This window comes from Macrobrachium nipponense, chromosome 30 (assembly GCF_015104395.2).
Source record: "Macrobrachium nipponense isolate FS-2020 chromosome 30, ASM1510439v2, whole genome shotgun sequence".
Taxonomy (NCBI): Eukaryota; Metazoa; Arthropoda; class Malacostraca; order Decapoda; family Palaemonidae; genus Macrobrachium; species Macrobrachium nipponense.
The window spans coordinates 46,623,355-46,648,038 of NC_087218.1; the positions used below are offsets into that span (position 1 = coordinate 46,623,355).

General features: G+C 35.1%; 1 protein-coding gene across 1 annotated transcript in view; it reads left to right on the forward strand.

The window, feature by feature from the left end:
- LOC135202134 (uncharacterized protein DDB_G0271670-like) overlaps positions 1-13,330 on the forward strand; it is a gene marked incomplete at its 3' end in the record, with an annotated part of 94,349 nt that extends 81,019 nt beyond the window's left edge. The window contains exons 5-6 of the mRNA XM_064231384.1: positions 12,499-12,729; positions 13,176-13,330. Of these exons, the coding sequence (XP_064087454.1) occupies positions 12,499-12,729; positions 13,176-13,330 (386 nt within the window). The remainder of the gene's footprint in view (positions 1-12,498; positions 12,730-13,175) is intronic.
- Between the last annotated feature and the right edge of the window lie 11,354 nt (positions 13,331-24,684).

Below are 24,684 nucleotides of genomic sequence, written 5' to 3' on the forward strand. Positions count from 1 at the left end.
TATATATATATATATATATAGTATATATATATACATATATATATATATATATAATATATATATATATGTGTGTGTGTATATATATATATATATATATATATATATATATATAATATCACATATATATATATATATATAATATATATATATATATATATATATATCACACAAGCAGCACATGAAAAAAAAATTGGGAGCTAAAGAGAGAAATAAATCGGTTACCTAAAGATGATTATCGATAACACTGGAAAAACAAATCGTCGACTGACATCAGACGGACACACAAAGAACAACAAACCTACCTGTCGTTAAGGAGCAATTCGAAGCGGATTTGGGAATCGTAATTTTGGTTTCCAGTGGATTGGGCCTTGTGTTCCGTGGGTTTCCTTCCAAAGAAGTGACAGGGTCACCAAAATTTAAACCATTTTTCGTATCAAAATTTCGACCATCGGCAGTTCGATAATACGCCCATGCCCAAATTCATTGGGGAATTTCTAAGAAATTCGTCCTGAAATTTTGGCAAATTATATCCAGCGATCCTCTCCTTTCCCTAGATCCATGTCAAGATCTGGATCGAGGTCACAGCAAGAATTCAAAGGATTGCGCGCAGGTCCTTGGAAATCCTTCCGCAAAAGTTTGATAGAAATTTTTACCGATGCTCTGCCTCAGCTCTGTAATGAGACAGACAAGAGGAATATTGTAATTAAGGTCTGTACACAAACCAACGGTTTTTCAACACATGTTTTACACTAAATAATAATAATAATAATAATAATAATAATAATAATAATAATAATAATAATAATAATAATAATAATAATAATAATGGTTGCAGGTCCCCAATAATATAGCATGGGACTTTATGGTCTTTAATGGATATTAAAATTGTCCTGTTCAGAAGTTTACTTCGACGAATTTTTAAAGTCGTAATGTTCACTTGACTGAAGATGAACCTAGCACAGGTTTCGGAAGTTTTTAATATCCATTAAAGACCATAACCTCACATGCTATATTATTGTGGACCTCAACCATTGTCATCATTTTCGACACGGAAATCTGTGCCCAATAATACCAATAATAATAGCGCTCCCAGTAGAATAGGATGAATGATAGATCAAATAAAAAGTATATATATATATATATATATATATATATATACATATACATATATATATATATATATATATATATATATATATATATATATATATATATACATATATATATATATATATATATATATATATATATATACCTACTGGATGGGATACAAATACAATAAAACACAGTCTCCATACACGAGATAAAATGATAAAAATGATTATCGGCAATATCCACACGGCTGCTGATGAAGAAGAAAAAATAGTAATAATTATAATGGTAATGAAAGTACAATATGGAGGATAGTATTTTAAAAATAAAAAAAATTATAACAATAAAAAAAAAAAGACTGCATGCAACTCATATCCACCTGGGGACCTTAGGTGGTTACACTACCGATATACATAGCTTTTTATTTCAATTACTAAAACCACACTAACTTCATCTAAAAACTTCTTTTGTTCTCAAAATGTTTTTTTCAAGTCAGCATGACTTTTATAATCGGATGAAAACGTTTACATAAGGTTATAATATACAGTTGTTTTACAAGGTTTCTTGTACTAGTTCCGCCAGTGACGTCATCCGGTCACGTGATCAACTAGGCCTATGGTTGGGCTTGCTACAATCTAGCAGATTATAATGTCGCTTACAGTAACTCTACAACATTAAATTTAATCTACTTTGGTGTTTCTGTCAATTAAGTCATCAAAATAAAAACAGCAATCTTTAAAAAGCAGTAATTATAAAGCTGATCACAGCATCTTTATAACAAGATATAATTTACTTTGGTATATCTGGCAATTACATACTTAGGATAAAAATTGCGAACTTTCGCCTGATACAGTAGGCTAATCAATTATATATACTCATATATCTATATATATATATATATATAGTAGTTATATGTTATATATAATATATTTATGATATGTACATCACAGACAGTAATATGTACTGTAACTCTCTCTCTCGTCTCTCTCTCTCTCATATATATACATATATATATATATATATATATATATATATATATATATATATATATATATATATATATCATATATATATAAATACATTCAGATACACACACACACGCACACATATATATATCTATATATATATATATATATATATATATATATATATATATTATGCACGCGCCAGAAATATCTACATAATTCTCTCTCTCTCCTCTCTCTTTCTTATCTCTCCTCTCTCTCTCTCCTCTCCGTCCTCTCTCCCTCTCTCTCTCTCTCTCTCACTTCCCCTCCCCCCTCCTCCTTCCTATCTCTCAACATTCCCTCCCTCAAACGAGGTGAGAAACCAGAAGCAAGCGACACAGGGCCACCGGAAAAAGCTGCATACGATTACATCTAATTACTCCTTCTCAGGTATATAGTAGGTCTCCTTACCATAGGCCTGGGATCTCAGGTAACACAGGGGTTGACAGTTCACCTTTTTTTTTTACATTTATTTTCTTCCTCATTGCCTTCCACGTTTTTGTTCAATACTACATGTTTTTCTTCAGCTTTTTTACTTCTCTCTCTCACTCTCTTATTTATTTATATTTGCATAAGTTTATTTCTCTAGACGGGAGGCAACTTTTTCATCTGTGCTGGGATAACAAACGTTTTCGAGAGAGAGAGAGAGAGAGAGAGAGAGAGAGAGAGGAAAAAAAGTGAAATCCATTATTAGCTGTGATACAAACGACACTTTTTAACGAGTTGTCACTTTTTATCTTGGTTTTTATACATAAGTGTAACTTTACACTTTAGTCTTAAGTTTTGCATATAAAAAAATCTTGACTATAGCGCGTAATCCTCTATTGCCTTAAGTATGTGGTATACTTAATAAATCTGTTTTTGGGTTGGCCGTTAGTCTCTCTCCCTCTCTCTCTCAATATATATAATACTATATATATATATATATATATATATATATATATATATATATATATTATATATAATATATATATATCTCAAGTATCCATTTTAAACAGTTTTTATCTACACACACATATATATTTTTGTGTATACATATATAGATATATATATAATATACACACACGACACACACACATACCACACACACACATATATATATATATATATATATAATATATATATATATATATATATATATATATATAAACGCAAAACATATGTGTATACAATATATCTAACTAACGCATGCACAACTGAATGCAGAGGGTACTGTTCAAAAACACTGTACACATATGCACTCTCATAAACAGGATATACGCAGAATAGTATACAAAATATACTTAAAAATACCAGACACCGAAAGCGCAGAAAAAACTATACAGCAAGAGAAAAAGTACAGAAAATTTTTTTTTCTTTTTAAAGTAGGCCTATATTCTCACTGGAGGGACCGAGAGGAAGGCTTGGATTTTGGAGGAGGATGAGAGGTAGGAGGAGGAGGAGGAGGAGGAGGAGGAGGTAGAGAGGGTGGAGGGGGAACGGGTTAAAGATGCAGATGGCACTGACGACAGTTGTGAGAGAACAACGGGGAAGTGGAGGAGGAGGAGGAGGAGGAGGAAGTGGAGGAGGAGGAGAAGGGAGAAGAAAAATTAGACGAATAGGAGGAGGAGGAGACTGAAACGGATGAAATGGATAAAAGAGCTAGGGAGAAGAAAGACGATGCAGAAGATGATACAGAACAGAAAATGATAAAAATGAAAAAGAAGGGAGAATGAGAAAGACCAAGAGGATAAGGATAATAAGGAGAAGAAATGGGGGTTAAAAAGGAGATAATGATGTTGAAAATAACGCAATGGAAGAGAACAGGAGAATAAAGGAAAAAATACAAGAGAAGGAGAAGAAAGGAGAAAAGAAGTAGGAGAATAAATAAGATATGGTGGATTAGGAGGAAGAGGAAGGAGAAGAAGAAGAAGAAGACGCTAGAGAATGAAGGGTGAGAGCCACAATAATGAAATGAGGTTCGCAGATGATGATGATAAGGATGATGATGAAGAGAAGAAGATGGAGGAATAAGGCAAAAGAGACAGCATGAGAGAAGATATAATAAAGTAGAATAGAAGGGGGACGGGAAAAGGAGTCGTGTGAAGCGTAAAAGAAGGAACGAAAGAAGAAGACAATGAGGAATAATAAGAACAGATGGATCTAAGAAAAACGGAATTAGAAGGCTACGTCTCATTTGAAACTTATATGGATATATATATTATATATATATATATATATTATATATATATATAGTATATATATATATATATATATATATATATATAAAATGTACGAGTTACAGAAACAGATAAGGCTAGATAGGTATCAGCCTGCAGGCAAAAGTTTAGGAAATCTGGGATTCGGATTAAGAAAGGGCTGTTGAGCCGGTTCTCCTCCATGGAAAGTGAAGTGTGGGTGTCGATTATGAATAAAACAAAGTTGAAGCTGAATATATATATATATATATATATATATATATATATATATATATATATATCTATATCAATCATTCACTCTCGACCAAATAATTAATTTTCCTGACCTTCCCTACGGAAGCACCACCCCACACCTCAACTGTCATTTTGCCTAACCACGCGTAACTAATTGATTCAGTTGAATTCCGTTCGCTTTGCAAACCCACCTTAACAGTTGCGAAAGGCTTTATACATATAATATATATATATATATATATATATATATATATATATATATATATATATATATATATATTCTACATTTTCATAACTTCGTCCCTCGCCTGTTAATCCCACTTCAAACCCTGAATAAGGTCAGAGAGAGAGAGAGAGAGAGAGAGAGAGAGAGAGAGAGAGAGAGAGATAATGTGAGTGAGAAGAAAGAGAAAGATTATTTTGTGTGTGTGTGTTTGTATGAGAGAGAGAGAGAGAGACCAAGGAGGTAAACTGACCAAATCAACATCTTTTAGCTAATTAATCGTATTAATATTATATCATTTGGTATATCCATTTACATTTCATACACCAACTGATTACCGTACAGTAATCCACGGATTCAAGAGAGAGAGAGAGAGAGAGAGAGAGAGAGAGAGAGAGAGAGAGAGAGAGAATTACAACCAGCCTAAGCAGGAGCCCCTAACGTGAAGGAGTGGCCAGTCCTAACATACGTTGGAGATAATGTATGCATGTTGAAATCACCTTTACATCCCCTGGGCCAAAGGGTCATCAATGCCTTGTTTCACTTCCGTGCATTGTTTATTCCGCCATTTCTCTCTCTGATTCATTTCTCGTTTTGAAGAAAAAGTCTTCCTTTGATTTTTTTTTTCTTAAAAAAAGTATGATTTATTTTTTATCTTAAGGAAAAAATCTTCCTTTGCTTTTTATTTAAAAAAAAATTCTGATTTATTTCTTATCTTGTAGAAAAAATCTTCCTTTGATTTTTTTCTTATCTTGAAAAAAAAATCTGATTTATTTCCCATCTTGAAGACAAAAATCTTCCTTTGGTTTTTTCTTACTTTGAAAAAAAATCTGTTTGTCATCTTGAAGAAAAAGTCTTCCTTTGATTTTTTCTTATCTTGAAAAAAACATCCGATTTATTTATTATCTTGAAGAAAAAATCGTCCTTTGATTTTTTCTTATCTTGAAGAAAAACCTGATTAAATCTGATTTATTTCTCATCTCGAAGAAAAGATCTTCCTCTGATTTTTTCTTATCTTGAAGAAAAATCTGATTTATTTATTATCTTGAAGAAAAATCGTCCACAGATTTCTTCTTATCTCGAAAAAAAAATCAGATTTATTTATTATCTTGAAGAAAAAATCCTTCCTTTGGTTTTTTTTTATCTTTAAAAGAAATCTGATTTATTTACTCATTGATATTTTGAAATACGTGCCCATTACTAAAAAAAAAAGTGCTTATCATGAAACCCTTAAAAGTGGAAAAACACAAAAGAAACTTGAGGAAAAACCAGGCCTTCAGATGTAGCTCATTTAAATATCATAAAATCTTAATAGGACGCCTCAGTCCCAAGACAATAAAGAATAAAATCAAATGAAAATATATGGGGAAAGCAACTCTAAGAGAGCCCTACAAAATGAAGAAAATGACACACACACACACACACATCATATATAATAAGTTTTAACAAGACTTTTGAATCTAATGGCAGTAAGAAGTAAATCAATTGGATGACAGCTCTAACAGATCCAGAGCAAAAAATAAATAAATAAATAAAAATATAAATAAATAAATAAACAAATAAATAAACAAAATAACAAATACAAAAAAGTACGAAATGCGAAGTTTCTTCAGCGCAGTCGAGTTTTCTGTCCAGCGTATAATTCTGTATGAAACTCTCAGCCACGGCCCATGAAACTCAGCTGCGGCCCCATGAAACTTTCAGCATGGCCCGATGGTGACCTGTGTTGTTGGCACCTACATACGCACGATCATAGCTAAACTTAGCCTTAAATTAAATCAATACTGAAGCTAGAGGGATGCAATTTGGTATGTTTCATTATTGTAGGGTGGATGATCAACATACCAATTTGCAGCCCTCTAGCCTCAGGAGTTTTTAAGATATGAGGGCGGGCAGAAAAAGTGCGGACGGACAGACAAAAAGCCATCTCAATCATTTTTTTTGTTACAGTTAACCAAAAAGGAATTTTAAAAATAACACACACAAACACACACATACACACACACACTCTCACAATGAGAAATTAAATCAAAAGAAAAGTAATAGGAAGGCTACACCACAAGATCTCCCCCCTCCCCCTCCCCCCCCCCCACAACCCAAAAAAAGAAAAAAGAAAAAAGTAAAAATCCTCTCTCTCTCTCTCACTGGACCTTCAGATCATACTCATTTATGTTTTATTCTTTTCAGTGTGTGTCCTGTTCCGAGCTGGGTGGAGTGGACGAAGTCACGGATGGTAATATTTCTCCTGATTACCTGGCTGCCTACTGTATAATTTTAAGGGTCAGCCCTTCGCCTTCTCCTCCTCCTCCCTTGCCTGGTCGGCTTCAGGCTGCCGCTCTCTACTCTGCTCTTCCTGGAGAGGAAGGACTTCTGAAAAGGCCACTACATAGCTCCTGTTACCTCTCTCTCTCTCTCTCTCTCTCTCTCTCTCTCTCTCTCTCTCTCTCTCAAAAGCAGACAGTAACCTCTTCACATCACATCAATAGTTAGACCCCATCTTGAATATGCAGTACAGTTTTGGTCACCAACACTAAGAAAGAACATTAATAGATTAGAAAGGGGTACAAGCAAGAGCCACAAAGTTAATTCCATCCATCAGGCAAATACGTTACCGAAGAAGACTAGAGAGCCGGAACATGTATGGGTTAGAAACACGACGATTGCCAGGACAACTAATAGAACATTCAAAATACTGAAAGACATAACGAAAGTAGACAGTAACCTATTTATGTTAAACGAAACCCAGACAAGAAATAATGGATGGAAACTAGAACTGAAGAGATACAACACATCCCATTGCGGGAACTTCTTCAGATATGAAATATGTAACACGTGGAATAAACTGCCACCAGAAGTTGTAAACAGCAGCAGTGTGGAAGAGTTCAAAAGAAAGCTAGACAAGATCATCAGGACACTGTGAATGAATTTTAAAACCTGCTTCTATAGATAAGTGAGCACATGATGTCTCCTCGGATGGACTTATGTCTTTAAGACATCCTAATCCTTGTAACTCCCTGTAACTTGTAACTCTCTCTCTTCCTGTATCTTTCATTTGGACGGATGGTATTTGACAGTTGCGGACATCTTGTACCTTAAAATCCACAGGTACCAACCCTAATCTGTCTGTCTGTCTGTCTTCAAACATAGAAAATAAAACCACTTACTTGTGTGTGCGCTAACTGTAATAAAAACCATGAATTCGTACGTAACTATAGTAAATATAAACCAATCAATCAATAACACTAAACAAGCAACAAGATCCACACTAAAAGCTATAGACTTAAGACTGTTTCGCATCATGTTTTTCGTAGCAAATGACACAAAGGAAACTGTTCCAAGCTATTCCTGGTTCTCTTGACTTTGGATTTCTCTGTTTGTTTTCAAGTATTCTCTTCATTTTGGAATATTCTCTTCATTTTGGAGCATTCTATATTATTCTCTATATTTTGTAGAATTATTTTTATTTTGGAGCATTCTTTTAAATTTGGAGTATTTCTTTATTTTGGAGAATTCCACTCATTTACGAGTATCTTATTTTGGGGCATTCTCTTAGTTTTTTTAGTATTCTACATATTTTGAATTATTTTTATTTTGGAGAATTCTATTCATATTAGAGTATTATATGTATTGTGGAACATTTTCTTTATTTTGGAGGATTCTATTCATTTTGGAGTATTCTATTCATTTTGGAGTATTCTATGCACTTTGGAACATTTTCTTTATTTTGGAGAAATCTATTCATTTTGGAGTATATTATTTGTTATGGAGTATTCTATTTATTTCGGACTATTCCCTTTATCTCGGAGTAGCCCACATCAAAAGACCGATTCAGAAATAACAACAGAGAGAGAGAGAGAACGCCCTGGCTCATCTCTTACACATAAACCACTCGAGCGCAACTTTCTCTCTCCCGGAACGCATAGACACAGGAAACCTCGGCATTATTTATTCCACCTTCCATAGCAGAAGTCAGCGCAATATGCCTTCGCGGTCCGAGAAGGGATGGCTCCACGGGTAGTATCATTAAGGAGACAAGAGTCTGTGTAGCCACGCAGCGGGAAAATAATAAAGACGACCCAGTCAAGATGGAAGAATTCCTAGTCAGTGGGATGGAAGGGGCAGCAGCATCATCTTTGGGAGATCTGCAGAGATGGAGATTCTGGGCTGACCGTACACGGAAGATGTTTTCCCAACTTAGCCTTTCTGATAATTAGCAAAATCCGTTAATTCCGAACTTAGCCTTTCTGATAATTAGCAAAATCCGTCAATTCCGAACTTAGCCTTTCTGGGCTAATTGTAGCAAAATCCGGCGTTCATTCCGAAACTTTAAAGCCTTTTCTCTGATAATTAGGCAAAAATCCGTTCAATTCCGAACGTCTTAGCCATTTCTGATAAATTAGCAAAATCCCGTTAATCCATCCGAAAACACTTAAGCCTTTTCTGAATAATTAGCAAAATCCGTCAATTCCGAACTTAGCCTTTCTGATAATTAGCAAAATCCGTCAATTCCGAACCTAGCCTTTCTGATAATTAGCAAAATCCGTTAATTAAGAATCTATACTACAGGCTGCACTGGAATATTTTCCAGATATATTTCACAGCAATTCCACATAGTTTCTAACCTAAACTAACCTGTACTTTACACTTGACAATCAATTTAAGAGATATATTAGCAATTTGATCACATCCAAAATGGTGCCATAGGATGAAATCATCTAAATATGGTAGGTGATACGTAAAGAAGTCCGCTAAGTTAAGGTAATAATAATAATAATAATAGCACTTTTGAAACTGGCGTAGGAGCTTCTTCGTTTCAGCGGGTAAATTATAAAAGCAGATGTCCGGAGTTCATTTATCTTCTGATTTGGACATCTGCTTTATAATTTACCTGCTGAAAAGAAGAAATAAAAACGCAAAGTTGAGAAGGCTTGACACAAGTTCAATGGCATACAGTGCCATTCTTTTAAAGAGAAGTCTGAGTCAAAGAGGGTCGTCTTCCAGTAATAATAATAATAATAATAATAATAATAATAATAATAATAATAATAATAATAATCAGCTACCTTGCAGTAATAAGTGGTACGAGCACCAACCTGAAGGAGTGATAGAAAACGATCAGGCAAAGACCCTCTGGGACTATGGTATCAGAACAGATAGGGTGATAAGTGCAAATAGACTAGACGTGACGTTGATAGACAAAATCAAGAAGAACGTATCACTCATTGATGTCGCAATACCATGGGACACAAGAGTGGAAGAGAAAGAAAGGGAAAAAATGGATAAGTATCAAGACCTGAAAATAGAAATAAGAAGGACTATGGGATATGCCAGTGGAAATTGTACCCATAATATTAGGAACACTAGGCACGATCCCAAGATCCCTGAAAAGGAATCTGGAAAAACTAGAGGCTGAAGTAGCTCCAGGAATCATGCAGAAGAGTGTGATCCTAGGAACGGCGCGCATAGTAAGAAAAGTGATGGACTCCTAAGGAGGCAGGATGCAACACCACGGAACCCCTCACTATAAATACCACCCAGTCGAATTGGAGGACTGTGATAGAGAGAGAGAGAGAGAGAGAGAGAGAGAGAGAGAGAGAGAGAGAGAGAGAGAGAATATAAAATATATATATATATATATATATATATATATATATATATATATAATATATATATAATAATAATAATAATATATATATATATATAATAATAATAATAATAATAATAATAATAATAATAATAATAATAATTGCTGTTATTCTTTTCGTCTGCTGTAAGACTCTCAACAAGTAAAATGCCGTTGAAATAATAATAATAGCAATAACAATAATAATATCTTCTATTTCAGCTCGGGGTATATACTTGGATGAGCAATGTAGAAACAATGCAGTACACAAAATTAAGAAAGTGGAAATTTTGACAGGAGTAATCAGCTGGCATCTCTTTAAAAAAAAAAAAGTTATCAACTCTCCAAGATGTTTTATGTCACTACTGAATTAGCTTTTATGGAAAAGCATTTTTATAGACCTGAAAGTACTTCCTTTGACGTGCAGAGAATCAAAACACAATACCACAACGCAGTAATGAAGATGACGTAATACCTAACAAATACAATGGACGGGCATTAGTCACCAGTCGGACGAAACGCCAACCAGGCAACCAACCGGTCACCCTGACTGAACACGGCGAGAAACAACACTCCCTCCGTTAACAGAGAATCACCACAGGAAAATAATGAAGACAACAATGGCACCCGCCAGAAGGCGCGGCGACTGCGCTATCGCCAACACCCCCCAGGAAGAGAGGGGGGTCAGGGATCACAGGTACACTTCGTCAGTGTCTTTCCTTACAAGTACCTCGGGATCTGCCTCCTTGTAGACTTTTAATCACTTCCTTGTATCCCCCCGTGTTTATCTGACCGTTCATCTGCTTAATTGTCCGTCCGTCGGCGGTTCCTGGGCTTTCTCGCGTTTCCGCATCTTTTCATCATTCATCTTTTTATTGATTGTTGAGATCTGAAGCGTTTCATTTCCTGAACGAATCTTTCATTTCACGTTGAGCAGTGATGCTGGACACCGACTTTTTAATCGTTCGGCATCCAGATTATTCACTGACGAGCCTGTTGGCGCGTGCTGTGCGCGCTGGAACCCGGCGCTGCTGTTTCCCCTACCTTCCCGAACCATTACCTACCCCGTCCCCACCCTGGGCTGACAAACAGATTTGCAGGAGGAAGGTGGCTGTGTCATGAAAAAGAGCAAGTACACTCGAAAAAAGGGCCTAAATAAAAAAGGCAACAATTTTAATACATATTTACAATAATAATAATAATAATAATAATAATAATAATAACAATAATAATAATAATAAAATTTCTACCAAAGGACCACTTTTTCATGTTACCAGCTTACAAAAAACATTGTCATTCGATATAGTTGATAAAATATGACAGAGAGACAGGCAGAGAGAGAGGAGCCGAAAAATAAAGCTTCTGAAACCGCTACTGAACTAATATGAGAGAGAGAGAGAGAGAGAGAGAGAGAGAGAGAGAGAGAGAGAGAGAGGCATCCTCGAATAAATGAATTCATAACTTAAAGCACTCCATTTTCCGCCTCGTATGGCAAACACTTACAAGGACGCCACAAAAGAAGTGCTTATTCCTCTTTTTCTTTTTCTTCTTCTTTTTCTTTTTCTCATTCTTTTTCTTCTTCTTATTATTATTAATATTATTATTCTCCTCCTTTTTTCGTCTTCCTCTTCTTCCACTTCTCATTCTTCATCGCCTTCTCATCCCTTACCTTCTTTTCCTCTTCTTGTTCTTCTTCTTCTCTTCTTTCTTTTCGTCTTCTTCTCCTCTTTCTTTTACCTCTCCTTCTTCTTCGTGTTCTTCTTCTCTTCTTTCTTTTTCCTTTTCTTCTTCTTATTCTTATTCTTCTCCTCTTTCTTTTTCCTTTCCTTCTTTTTCTTGTTCCTTAATTCTTCTTGTTCTTTCTTCCTTCTTTCTCTTTCTCCTCGTTTCTTTTTTGTCTCCTCTTTTTTTTTCCTCTCCTTAATTTTTTTTTTCTCTCCTTATTCTTCTATCTTCTTCTTCTCTTCTCTCCTTCTTCTTCCTCGCCTTTCTTTCTTTTTCTCTTCTTCTTCGTCTTCTTCTTCTCCTCTTTCTTTTTCCTCACTTCCTTCTTTTTCCTGTCCTCCTTCTTCGTCTTCTTCTTCTACTATTTCCTTTTCCTCTCTTCCTTCTTTTCCTTTCCGTCTTCTTCGTCTTCTTTTTCTCCTCTTTCTTTTTCCTCTCCTTCATCTTCGTCTTCTTCTCCTCTTTCTTTTTCCTCTCTTCTTTCTTTTTCCTCTCTTTCTTCTTCGTCTTCTTCTCCTCCTCTTTCTTTTTCCTCTCCTTCATCTTCGTCTTCTTCTCCTCTTTCTTTTTCCTCTCTTCTTTCTTTTTCCTCTCTTTCTTCTTCGTCTTCTTCTTCTCCTCTTTCTTTTTTCTCTCCTTTACCTTCGTCTTCTTCTTCTCCTCTTTCTTTTTTCTCTCCTTTACCTTCGTCTTCTTCTTCTCCTCTTTCTTTTTCCTCTCCTTCTCTTCGCCTCTTTCTTCTTCTTCTCTTTCTTTTTCCTCTCCTTCTTCTTGTTCTTATTCTTCTTCTCTTTCTTCCTCTTTCTTTTTTCCCTCCCTCTTCGTCTTCTTCTTCTGCTCTTTCTTTTTTCTCTCCTTCTTCGTCTTCTTCTCCTAATTTTTTTTCCTCTCCTTATTCTTCATCTTCTTCTTCTCTTTCTTTTTCCTCTCCTTCTTCGCCTCTTTCTTTTTCCTCTTCTTCTTCGTCTTCTTCTTCTCCTCTTTCTTTTTCCTCACTTCCTTCTTTTTCCTGTCCTCCTTCTTCGTCTTCTTCTTCTACTATTTCCTTTTCCTCTCTTCCTTCTTTTCCTTTCCGTCTTCTTCGTCTTCTTTTTCTCCTCTTTCTTTTTCCTCTCCTTCATCTTCTTCTTCTCCTCTTTCTTTTTCCTCTCTTCTTTCTTTTTCCTCTCTTTCTTCTTCGTCTTCTTCTTCTCCTCTTTCTTTTTCCTCACCTTCTTCTTCGTCTTCTTCTTCTCCTCTTTCTTTTTTCTCTCCTTTACCTTCGTCTTCTTCTTCTCCTCTTTCTTTTTCCTCTCCTTCTTCTTCGTCTTCTTCCCCTCTTTCTTTTTCCTCTCCTTCTCTTCGCCTCTTTCTTCTTCTTCTCTTTCTTTTTCCTCTCCTTCTTCTTCTTCTTTTTGCTCGAGATTTCTCGGACGGAGTTTCGTGCACAATTAATATTTTATGGCGATTGTTAGGAAGCGGCCGACTTCCACGCATCCATTACTTAAACAAGGAGGAGCTTGATTCTTTCGCGCCACCGATGCTACTCTCTCTCTCTCTCTCTCTCTCTCTCTCTCTCTCTCTCTCTCTCTCTCTATATTACTAATGCTTTTATCTCTTATCTTCACTATTCTTGCTACTGCTGCCGTTGCTGTTAAAGTTTATGTTACCTCTCTCTCTCTCTCTCTCTCTCTCTCTCTCTCTTTGAGACATCCTAATCCTTGTAACTCCTTGTGTATCTCTCTCTCTCTCTCTCATTATTAATGTTTTTATATTACGTATCTTCACTTCGTTTCTTTGGCTATTGCTTGGCCCTGGCGCCTTGGTTAAGTTTAATGTAACCCCCCCCCTTCTCTTTCTCTCTTCCTTTTTCTTTTTTTGAAGATCATCCCTAAAATCCTTATAACTCCTTGTATCGCTCTCTTTCTCTCTGTCATTGTTAATGTTTTTATATTACGTATCTTCACTTTTCTTGCTATTGCTGCCGTTGGTGTTAAAGTTTATGCTACCTCTCTCTCTCTCTCTCTTTTGAGGCATCCTAATCCTTGTAACTCCTTGTATTTATATCTCTCTCTCTCATTATTGATGTTTTTATATTACGTATCTTTACTGTTCCTGCTCTCTCATTATATTACGTATCTTCACTGTTCTCTCTCCATCTCTCATTAATAATGATATTATCACCTATCTTTATCATTATTGGTTTCTCTCTCTCTCTCTCTCTCTCTCTCTCTCCTATTAAAAATGTTATCACTTATCTTCACTATTCATCGTGTTGTTGTGATAGTGTTGGCGTTGCCTCTCTCTCTCTCTCTCTCTCTCTCTCTCTCTCTCTCTCTCTCTCTCTCTCTCTCTCTAGGAAGGTAAAGTGTTTAGGCCGTAAACTGACCGAACTTCTGTCGCCCATAACGGAAAACACTAAATCTAAGGGTTCTTCCTTTGTTGTGTATAGGTAAACTGATTATGTGCAGTAACTGAAAATTAACCTTCTTCTGTGTTCCAGTCTCGCTGTCAACATACACACGCACACACATACAAGGGCCTCGGTGGCGTGGTCGGTATGGAGTTGGCGTACCACCTCGGTGGCCGCCAGTTCGATTCTCAGGCATTCCATTGAGGTGTGAGAGATGTGTAATTCTGGTGATAGAAGTTCACTCTCGACGTGGTTTGGAAGTCACGTAAAGCCGTTGGTCCCATGCAACGTAAAAACACCATACAAACAAATAAACATATATATACACATAAATATATATACGCGTATATATATGTATATACATAAATATTTGTGCTATATATATAATATATATATATATATATATATAATATATATATATATATATATATATATATATATATATATATATATATTTTGTATATATCTATATATATATATATATATATATATATATATTATATATATTATATATATATATATACAACTATCTAATTTCTAGAAAATGGTCACGAAGTGAAATTACATTATACACGGTTAGGTAATCACGTTGTCATCAAGATTAACTCGCTGCTACGTCTGTCAAAAGTGTAATATAAAATCTAGATAAAAAAAAAAAAACAGGTACCAGTCCAAATGTGCAAGTTCACTCTCTCGTATTAGGCCTAATGTATATGAAACATGTTCTGTTTTTTCTGCAACTTGACTTTTTCAAAGGATACTGACACCCACTTACGATTCTAGGCTCAAATTAATATGCATAATTGATACTTCGTGTGGGACTAAGGGATTTTTTACTAATCGGAGTCAATTTAAAATACCAAGATAAATTGCCACTCATGGAAGGTCTTTGATAATGAATTACATTAGGTTAATAGCTAAGACATTCCCACACACTCGAATGCTTATTAATATTCGCTAAATCTGACACACCACCTACACTCAAACACACACACACACACCAGTTTATCGGCAATGTTCAAGTGTAACTGTTCAATATTTTTTTTCAAACTGTACTTTTGAACTATATTTTATCTGTCATGTAGTTCTGTATTTTTGTACTATACTGTATCTGCCTTGTAGTTTCAAATAAAGCCTTATACTGATGTGGATTATTATTATTATTATTATTTTTTTTTTTTTTTTTTTTTTTTGTTTTTTTTGCTCTATCACAGTCCTCCAATTCGACTGGGTGGTATTTATAGTGTGGGGTTCCGGGTTGCATCCTGCCTCCATTAGGAGTCCATCACTTTTTCTTACTATGTGTGCCGTTTCTAGGATCACACTCTTCTGCATGAGGCCGGAGCTACTTCAGCCTCTAGTTTCTAGATTCCTTTTCAGGGATCTTGGGGATCGTGCCTATGCCTCCTATGATTATGGGTACGATTTCCACTGGCATATCCCATATCCTTCTTATTTCTATTTTCAGATCTTGATACTTATCCATTTTTTCCCTCTCTTTCTCTTCAACTCTGGTGTCCCATGGTATTGCGACATCAATGAGTGATACTTTCTTCTTTGACTTTGTCAATCAACGTCACGTCTGGCTCTGTTTGCACGTTATTATCACCCTATCCGTCCTGATACCATAGTCCCAGAGGATCTTTGCCTGATCGTTTTCTATCACTCCCTCAGGTTGGTGCTCGTACCACTTATTACTGCAAGGTAGCTGATGTTTCTTGCACAGGCTCCAGTGGAGGGCTTTTTATTATTATTATTATTATTATTATTATTATTATTATTATTATTATTATTATTATTATTATTATTATTATTATTATTATTGTTGTTATTATTGTTATTATTACTATGAGAGAGAGAGAGAGAGAGAGAGAGAGAGAGAGAGAGAGAGAGAGAGAGAGAGAGAGAGAGTTATTGTCTAATATATCGGCCTTGTTCATTGGCAAAATCCCTTGAACTGGAATAAATTACTATTATCATTATTATTATGAGAGAGAGAGAGAGAGAGAGAGAGAGAGAGAGAGAGAGAGAGAGAGAGAGAGAGAGAGAGAGAGAGAGAGAGTCATATTATACTACCTCCCTGAAGAAACTGCAATACAACATTACCTTATAAAATATGTCTCACAGCAAGTTGCACTCAAACTGCGTGTAAAATTCTCGGGAAATATCGTGTTTTCTTCGAGTGAGATTTTGTCTGTCACTTTCTATCTCTCCTGCAAAATCATTCTAAATGAGGATGTTATCCTGGGCGTGAATGCCGTTCTTCTAATTGTGCGTGTTCATTCTTCTAATGGACTGTAAAATTCTAGCAGTTGTGAATGTCCTTCTGAGTATAGCATTACGTTATGGGAAATATTAATTCATTCTCCTTCAGTTACGAAATGTATTCAGAGGAAAAATAACAGGTTTGGCATATTTTTAGCTAATTTTCTGAATGATTTTTGAAACAAAAACAAACAAAAATCATCCATCAAAAAGAGGAAAAAAACTCTCAAAAATATAATCGCAAAGCCTCTTTTATCGTGCCTAATCTTATTTGTTAATTAATGTCCAGATTAACTTCCCAAAGATTATTTTTCGGGTAACTGAAAGTCCAACCTGTATTTATTTCATTATATTCAAGGTGCGAAGGTATGCAGTAAACCGAAATTGGAGTGAAGCAGCAAAACAAAAAGAAAAAAAATGCAATTCAAAACGGAACGAGATGAATGAACATTCAATAGATGAACGAGGTGGTTAAATTATAAAACTCTCTCTCTCTCTCTCTCTCTCTCTCTCTCTCTCTCTCTCTCTCTATCAAGTCCTACGAAGTTTCACCGCACCAATCTGCAACTAGTGGCTTCGTTTACTTGTCAGATGACCTTCGCTAGCCAACGAAATCATGCATTACGCAATTCTTAACGGCTTCCTGTTTGAGGCTAAACAAAGCCTAACGACCTGAGGGGGAGGGGGAGGGGGGAAAGGAAGAGTTCTTCTTCTTAACTAATAATACTTTATCTCGGCGATATCGTAATTTTATTGACGTTCTGAGTACCAACATCATCATCATCATCATCATCCTCATCACAACACGATACTAATCATCTCATCGGGGCCAGGAGAGAGAGAGAGAGAGAGAGAGAGAGAGAGAGAGAGAGAGAGAGAGAGAGAGAGAGACCCTTCATGAGGAAGAAGCCCCCATCAGAATGAACTCATCGTTAGAGGCGTTATCATCATCGCCCTCATCACCGGCAGGCGCCCTCCTCTTCCCCAAACACCTGGAGGAGGAGAAGAAGAAGCAAGGAGAGGAGGAGGAGGAGGAGGAGGAGTAGAAGAAGCAAGGGGAGGAGGAGGAGGAGGAGTAAGAGAAGAAGCATAGGGGAGAAGGAAAAGGTGGAAGAGGCGAAGAAGAAGCATGGGGGAAGGACGAAGAGGAGGAGGAGGCGAAGAAGAAGTAGGGGCAGTAGGAGGAAGGGGAAAGAAGAAGAGAAGGAGGAGGAGGAGGAGGTACCCGCAGTAAGAGAGCGAGCAGCATTGAGTGGGACGCCCTGTTAAGAGATAGTTGTAATGAGGTCACCCCCACAACCACCCCACCTGGCGGCGTGTGGATTATATTAACGATAACAAGGCTTTGTTTGCAAGCTGAAAGGTAATCGTGCGAAAAATGTTGTCGGAATTGTTCATGTTTTGTCGATGTTTAAATATTTTTCACTGAAATTTATATATATATATATATATATATATATATATATATATATATATATATATATATATATATATATATATCTATCAGCAGGGTCCATCAAAAACATCATAAAATCCATGGTTTATTACAAAGAAACGTTTCGCAAATAAACGCAGTGCATTATCAATCAGTAAAATTTAAAACATACTACAAAAATAATATATAAATGAGAGTAAAATAAAAAAACATCAAAAATTAAATACAAAAACAAAAACTTAAGAATTAACTTACTTTAAAAAAACTCACAAGAATTCTGTCAATAGTAGAAGTATGCATTATATATATATATATATATATATATATATATATATATATATATATATGTGTGTGTGTGTGTGTGTTTGTGTGTTTGTGTGTATGTATGTATGTATGTATGTATGTATGTATGTATATATGTTATATATACATATTACGACGCCAAATTCGGAGAAATCTTCTCCAAAGAAGATACTCTGAAAACTTTAATAACAAAACACCAATCAAAAACAAACATAAACAAAGCACACGAATGCTTGACAAACACAACAAACCTCGTTTATATCAAGTGTTACATCGTTACCTCTGCTTTCCCATCCAAGACGAGAGTGACCCATCGTTTGTAGAGCAATTCATACCCATCACTTTTTCTCGAGAGTAAGCCCATCATCTCGACGTAAGTATGTCTGTCTGTCTGTCTGTCTGTCTGTGCCTTGACCCCAGCCCCCACACCCCGGGGGTCAGCTAAATCTTCTATGCTTAGCCTCGTGTCAACCTGGTCATGTCAGGAGGGATCTGGTGTCTTTTGCAAACACAGATCTGATCCTGCTGTTGCTTTGCTGTGCTTTGCTTTGATACTCAGCTTCGCTCTGCTTGTGCGTGCGTTCGGCTGCGTCTTTTATGCTTATAAACTATGTGATGTAAGGACTGTAGCTTTTTGCAAGGAAAATAATGCGTCTAATATGATGAGGTCTACCACTTTTATATATTTATATCATTTATTTCTTTTCTAAGTTCTAAGTTTACGTTATGGACTTTCAAACACGCTCTCACGAATGCGCGCACACACGCACAAACACACAATTATATATATATATATTACGCCTATATATATATATATATATATATATATATATATATATATATATATATATATATATACAAATAATTATATATACATATGAACATTTATGTATATATGTGTGCGTGTGTATGCCAGTCATTAATTACGTTTCACAAATTACTACAGAAATGCTTCGGTAAAACTCAAAACGAATATATAACGATGTCCATTTTTTTGCATGTCCTTTTAATTATTATTATTATTATTATTATCTTAGAAACAGTAGAGGTAGTAGTTGTCTTAACATAAACATTACCACATACAGTCATCATCAATTAGGGTACAAGATTCTCATCGTGTCAGCACCAAATGTCATGTTTTTGAACCGTAGACTTCGGCCCAATCATTGATATCAATATTGTCTACCGAACAAATCCAGAATTATATCAATGTATTGTATCATTCCCAAAATTTAAAAACGAAGGTTTTAAGAACACCTGAGCGGTGTTCATTATCACTGTTTACGTTAAAATAATTTTTTACCGTAAATATTAAGAAGAAACACTGATCAGGTGTTAATAAGGTTTTATTTTGCAATTTTGAAAATGATACAACTTATTAACATAATTGTGGAATTTTCAATATACATAAAATTAATCACGAAATCGTGATTTATTTAGTAGTTTATTTACTTGGAGTTGATGCAAGGGCGTAAAATGCATACGAGCCTGACAATATATTAAAAAATTGATAAACCAGCTTGTTTGTTTGTTTGGTGTTTTTACGTTGCATGGAACCAGTGGTTATTCAGCAACGCGACCAACGGCTTTACGTGACTTCCGAACCACGTCGAAAGTGAACTTCTATCACCTGAAATGCACATCTCTCACACCTCAATGGAATGCCCGAGAATCGAACTTGCGGCCAAAGAGGTGGCGGGCCAAGACCATATCGATCACGTCATTGAGGCACACACACACACACACACACACTCATTAACGTAAATGCAAATAAAAAGCATTGTTGCATACCAAAATCAGACAAGCATTCGTGGGATCACGTCAGTGCATACGGCCGCATGACTAAACATGAGATTTGAAAAGTTCACAAGAGACTGAGAGTTTTCTGTTGATACAAAAAGCAGCTAATGAAGAAAAAAAAAAAAAAAAAAAAAAAAAAAAAAAAAAAAAAACCATTTGGCCCTAACTGGCCAAGTAATTATTCAGTTTAGCCATCCTCATAATCAAGAACTGAAATGAACTTATAACCCACAAAACTTGAATGAATTTATATGGATACATTGGGACTTATGTGAATACGTTGCGATATGTTGGTACAAAAAGACATACTGAGAAGGAAAACAGCCTTGTGTTAGCGTAAATCAAAATAGATACTCGCGAAACTTAAATGAACTTCGATGAATATGTTGGTTCTCACGTGGATATGTTGCGATATGTTGTTACATAAGAATACTGGGAAGGAAAATAGTCGTATGTCAAAATAAATAAAATTGTTATTCGTACTAGACCGGCAAAACTGAAACGAACTCATATGATTATGTTGGTAATCTTGTTGATATGTTGATTGGATATGTTGGCACAAAGAAATAATAATACTCTCATGAGGTTTGGCGTAAAAAAATAGTAAGGACTCCAAACCAGTCACCATCGAGAATAAAAAAAAAAAAAAAAAAAAACGGCCCAACCAACAAAAACCATCATACATAATTCTGCCAGTCCACCCTGCGAAGTCCCTCACTCGTGAGGGCTGAAAAGAAGGCGCCCAAACCTTCAACCCAAAGTTCGTCTTCGCACACACAAATGAACTCAAACTCGCTTTTGCTATTTCTTTTTTTTCCTTAAAAAAAAAACACACGCAAAAATGAACTCAAACTCGCTTTTGCTATTTCTATTTTTTTTCCTTTTAAAACACACACACACACACACACACACACACACACACACACACACACACAAATGAACTTAAACTCGCTTTTGCTATTTCTTCTTTTTTTTTTTTTTTTAAATCCGACACTCAGCGGCAAAGAGCTGGGTATAGTTGGGTATGGATGAGTCAGTCAGAGTCCCGTGCCCAAGCTTTCCCTGGTGCGTGGTATATTGGTCAATAAATTCTACCTGCCCAGCATCTGCCCCAACGCTTAGTATTTGTTTTCGCCTTCGTCTCGTCTCGTCTCCGTGAGTGACGTCCATTATTTCTTCTTCTCCTCTAAAGAATAAACATTCACTTTCGGGTATTATCGTGGTTAATTCTCCCAGAGAAAATTCCCGAATCGTGGGAATCTAAAACGAAACTCAGTTTTTTTTTTTTTCTTTTCTTTTTATTTTTTTATTCGACAGTATTCCACTTCAGCGGTTCTAATTTGCATGGGTTTCGGCCATATTCAAATCACCGCGTGTGCTTCCACACTGAAAATGTATATTCACCTGTTTCCAGGTGCATACTGCTTATGCTATTCTTAAGAGTATTACTAAACCCTTTCAACAATCATCTTTATTTTGCATTCATCATTATTATCATATCATCATCCTTGATGATAATGGTGAAGCCATGAGTACATTTTATCTAATGATTTAAAGCCATGATTTTTATCATTGATTTTAAACCATGAGTATTTTTTTATCAACTGATTTCAAGCAATGAGTATTTTTACTAAATGATTTCAAGCCATGAGGACTTCTTATTTATTGATTTAAAGCCATGGGGGCTTTTTATCTATTGATTTAAAACCAAGAGTATTTTCATTTAATGATTTCAAGCCATGAGAATTTTTTGATCGATTGATTTTAACATATGCACGTTTTGTATCAACCGATTTCAAACATAAATATTTTGTATCAACTGAATTCAAACCATTTAATGATTTCAAGCCATGAGTATTTGTTTATCAACTGATTCTCAAGTCATGAGTATTTTACATCAATTGATTTAAAGCCAAGGTTTTTTTTTTAATCAATTCCAAGCCATGAGTATTTATTCCTAATAATGTGATTTCACTTATACAATTATCAATTTATTTAAAATGACTATCTATAATTATTAACGCTACCTACACCCTTGATTATGCATCACCAACAATGTGAATGACTTCAGTTACTGTTCAAGTCTGTAGTACTCAAGATAGTGCTCTCTAGAGTCTAGACTCTAGAAAGTACAAAAACCTGGCTGCTGCAACGCCAAGTTGCAGAATTCGATCAAAATCTGCTGGTGCAACGCTGCAAGATCTTGTCCTTCGTCGACCTAAAACACCGATGGCTACAGCTTTTGTCTAGATAATACTCTCTAGAGAATAGTACTCTCGAGAGAGTCTAGAGAGTACAAAAACTTGGCTGCTGCAACGCCAGGTTGTAAAATTCGATCAAAATCCTGCTGTTCTTAAAACACCAATGGCTACAGCTTTTGTCTAGATAGTACTATCTGAATAGTGCTCTCTAGAGTCTCAAGAGTACAAAAACTTGGCTGCTGCAACGCCAGGTTGTAAAATTCGATCAAAATTCTGCTATTGCGAAGCTGCAAGATCGGGGTCCTCCCTCGACCGACAAAAAAAAAAAAAAAAAAAAAAAACTTCCTCGGATCATTTTTACTTTATGCTCTTGGTCACGGGAGAGGTCAAGATGGGGCCGACAAGAGGCCAGGCCGGATGACCGGTCGACGCCCACCCTAAACCTGACCCCGCCCACACGCCCTTTTCCACCCCACACACTCTTACACTCACACAGACACAGACACGCAAACGCATACACACCATACCCCACATATCAACCGCCCGTGACGGGCGAAAGAAAGACTGGGCGAGAGGAAGACGGAGGGGGTGTGGGAAAAGTGAATTTCAAAGTTGTTTATCTATTTATTTTTCTCGCCCGAGAGGAAAAAAAACCCTTGGGTACGCCACCGAACAGACTTTGATATATAAAGATCTTTATAATTAAAATGTAAGGACTAAAATTTGTCTATACAGCAAAAAAGTAAAAAAAAAAAAAAAAATATCAAATGAAAAAACCACCAGATTGTGATATATAAAGATTTTTGAAAACATTTTTTTTTCTGAATAGTCAAATTTTCGTCCTTATATTTAATATTGCTTTTTTTGAATAGACAGATAATTTTTCTCTTTATTTTAATTTTATTTTTATATCAATCTTCGTACGGTTTTTCATTTGAATTTTTTATTCTTAAAAACTTTTTAATAGACAAATTTTCGTTATTATTTTTAATTAAATTTTTATTTATATTTTCATAACTTTTTTGTGAATAGAGATAAATTCTCGTCCTTATTTTATCATATAAACAGATGGTTATAATAAAAAAATAAAGACATAAATTTGTCTATTAAAATAAAAAAAATTAAATTCGAATAAAAACACAAATTGTAATATAAAATATAATCAAAATAAGGTCGAAAATCTTTCTATTCAGAAAAAATAGAAAAAAAATCCTAAAGAACAAACATGCAAAAAGCTGATATAAAAAACCATTAAAATAAGAACGAGAATTTATCTCTATTCACAAAAAGTTATGAAAAAAAAATAAGATAAAAAAAACGCACAATGCATATGATATAAATAAAAATTTAATTAAAATAATAACGAAAATTTGTCTATTAAAAAGTTTTTAAGGATAAAAAAATTCAAATGAAAAACCCACACGAAGATTTATATAAAAATATAATTAAAATAAGGACAAAAATGGTCTGTCTATTCAAAAAAGCAATATCAAAAATAAATTTTTCTTTAAAAAAAAAATCCAAATGTGTTTTCTAAAGAAGGAAAAATTTGACTAAATAATTGGTGGACGAATATAAAACGAAACGGCTAATTAAAATAGTTTTTAAATATGCCTTTCTAACAACATAATAGTTTAAATATAATCTTAAATGCTCTTACTTTTAACGACATTTAAAGTGCGGAGCGAAAGAAATCTGGTCTTGTAAGATTGCTAATATCGAATAAAGGTCTAACGTCAAGTGTTGATAATAAACTTCAATTATTGTGTATCTATTAACACGACGAATAAGTGTACATCGTTTTCCAATCAAAATTATTATTAAGGGATGAAAAAGTAGGTAGATTTTAATCAAATGTAGGGAAGCGATACACTTTAATCCAAGTATTGAATAAGAAATAATCAAATAGCATTGGTAATTCCACTGAGTTCTTCCTAATATACACCATATTCTTTGGAAGCTTGAGTTTCAAGTCAGTGGTCCCTTTGATGGGCTTGTTCCATGTGAATAGGGTTCATCTTCTAAATAATAATAATAATAATTAAAAATTCCTCATAGTAGCACGAGTCTTCAAATGGAGAAACAAATCCACAGTTATGTAAATGTACATATATTTCAGTTTAAAACAGAAAAGATAGCTTTCGGGAATCTGTACAGATTCCCGAAAGCTATCTTTTCTGTTTTAA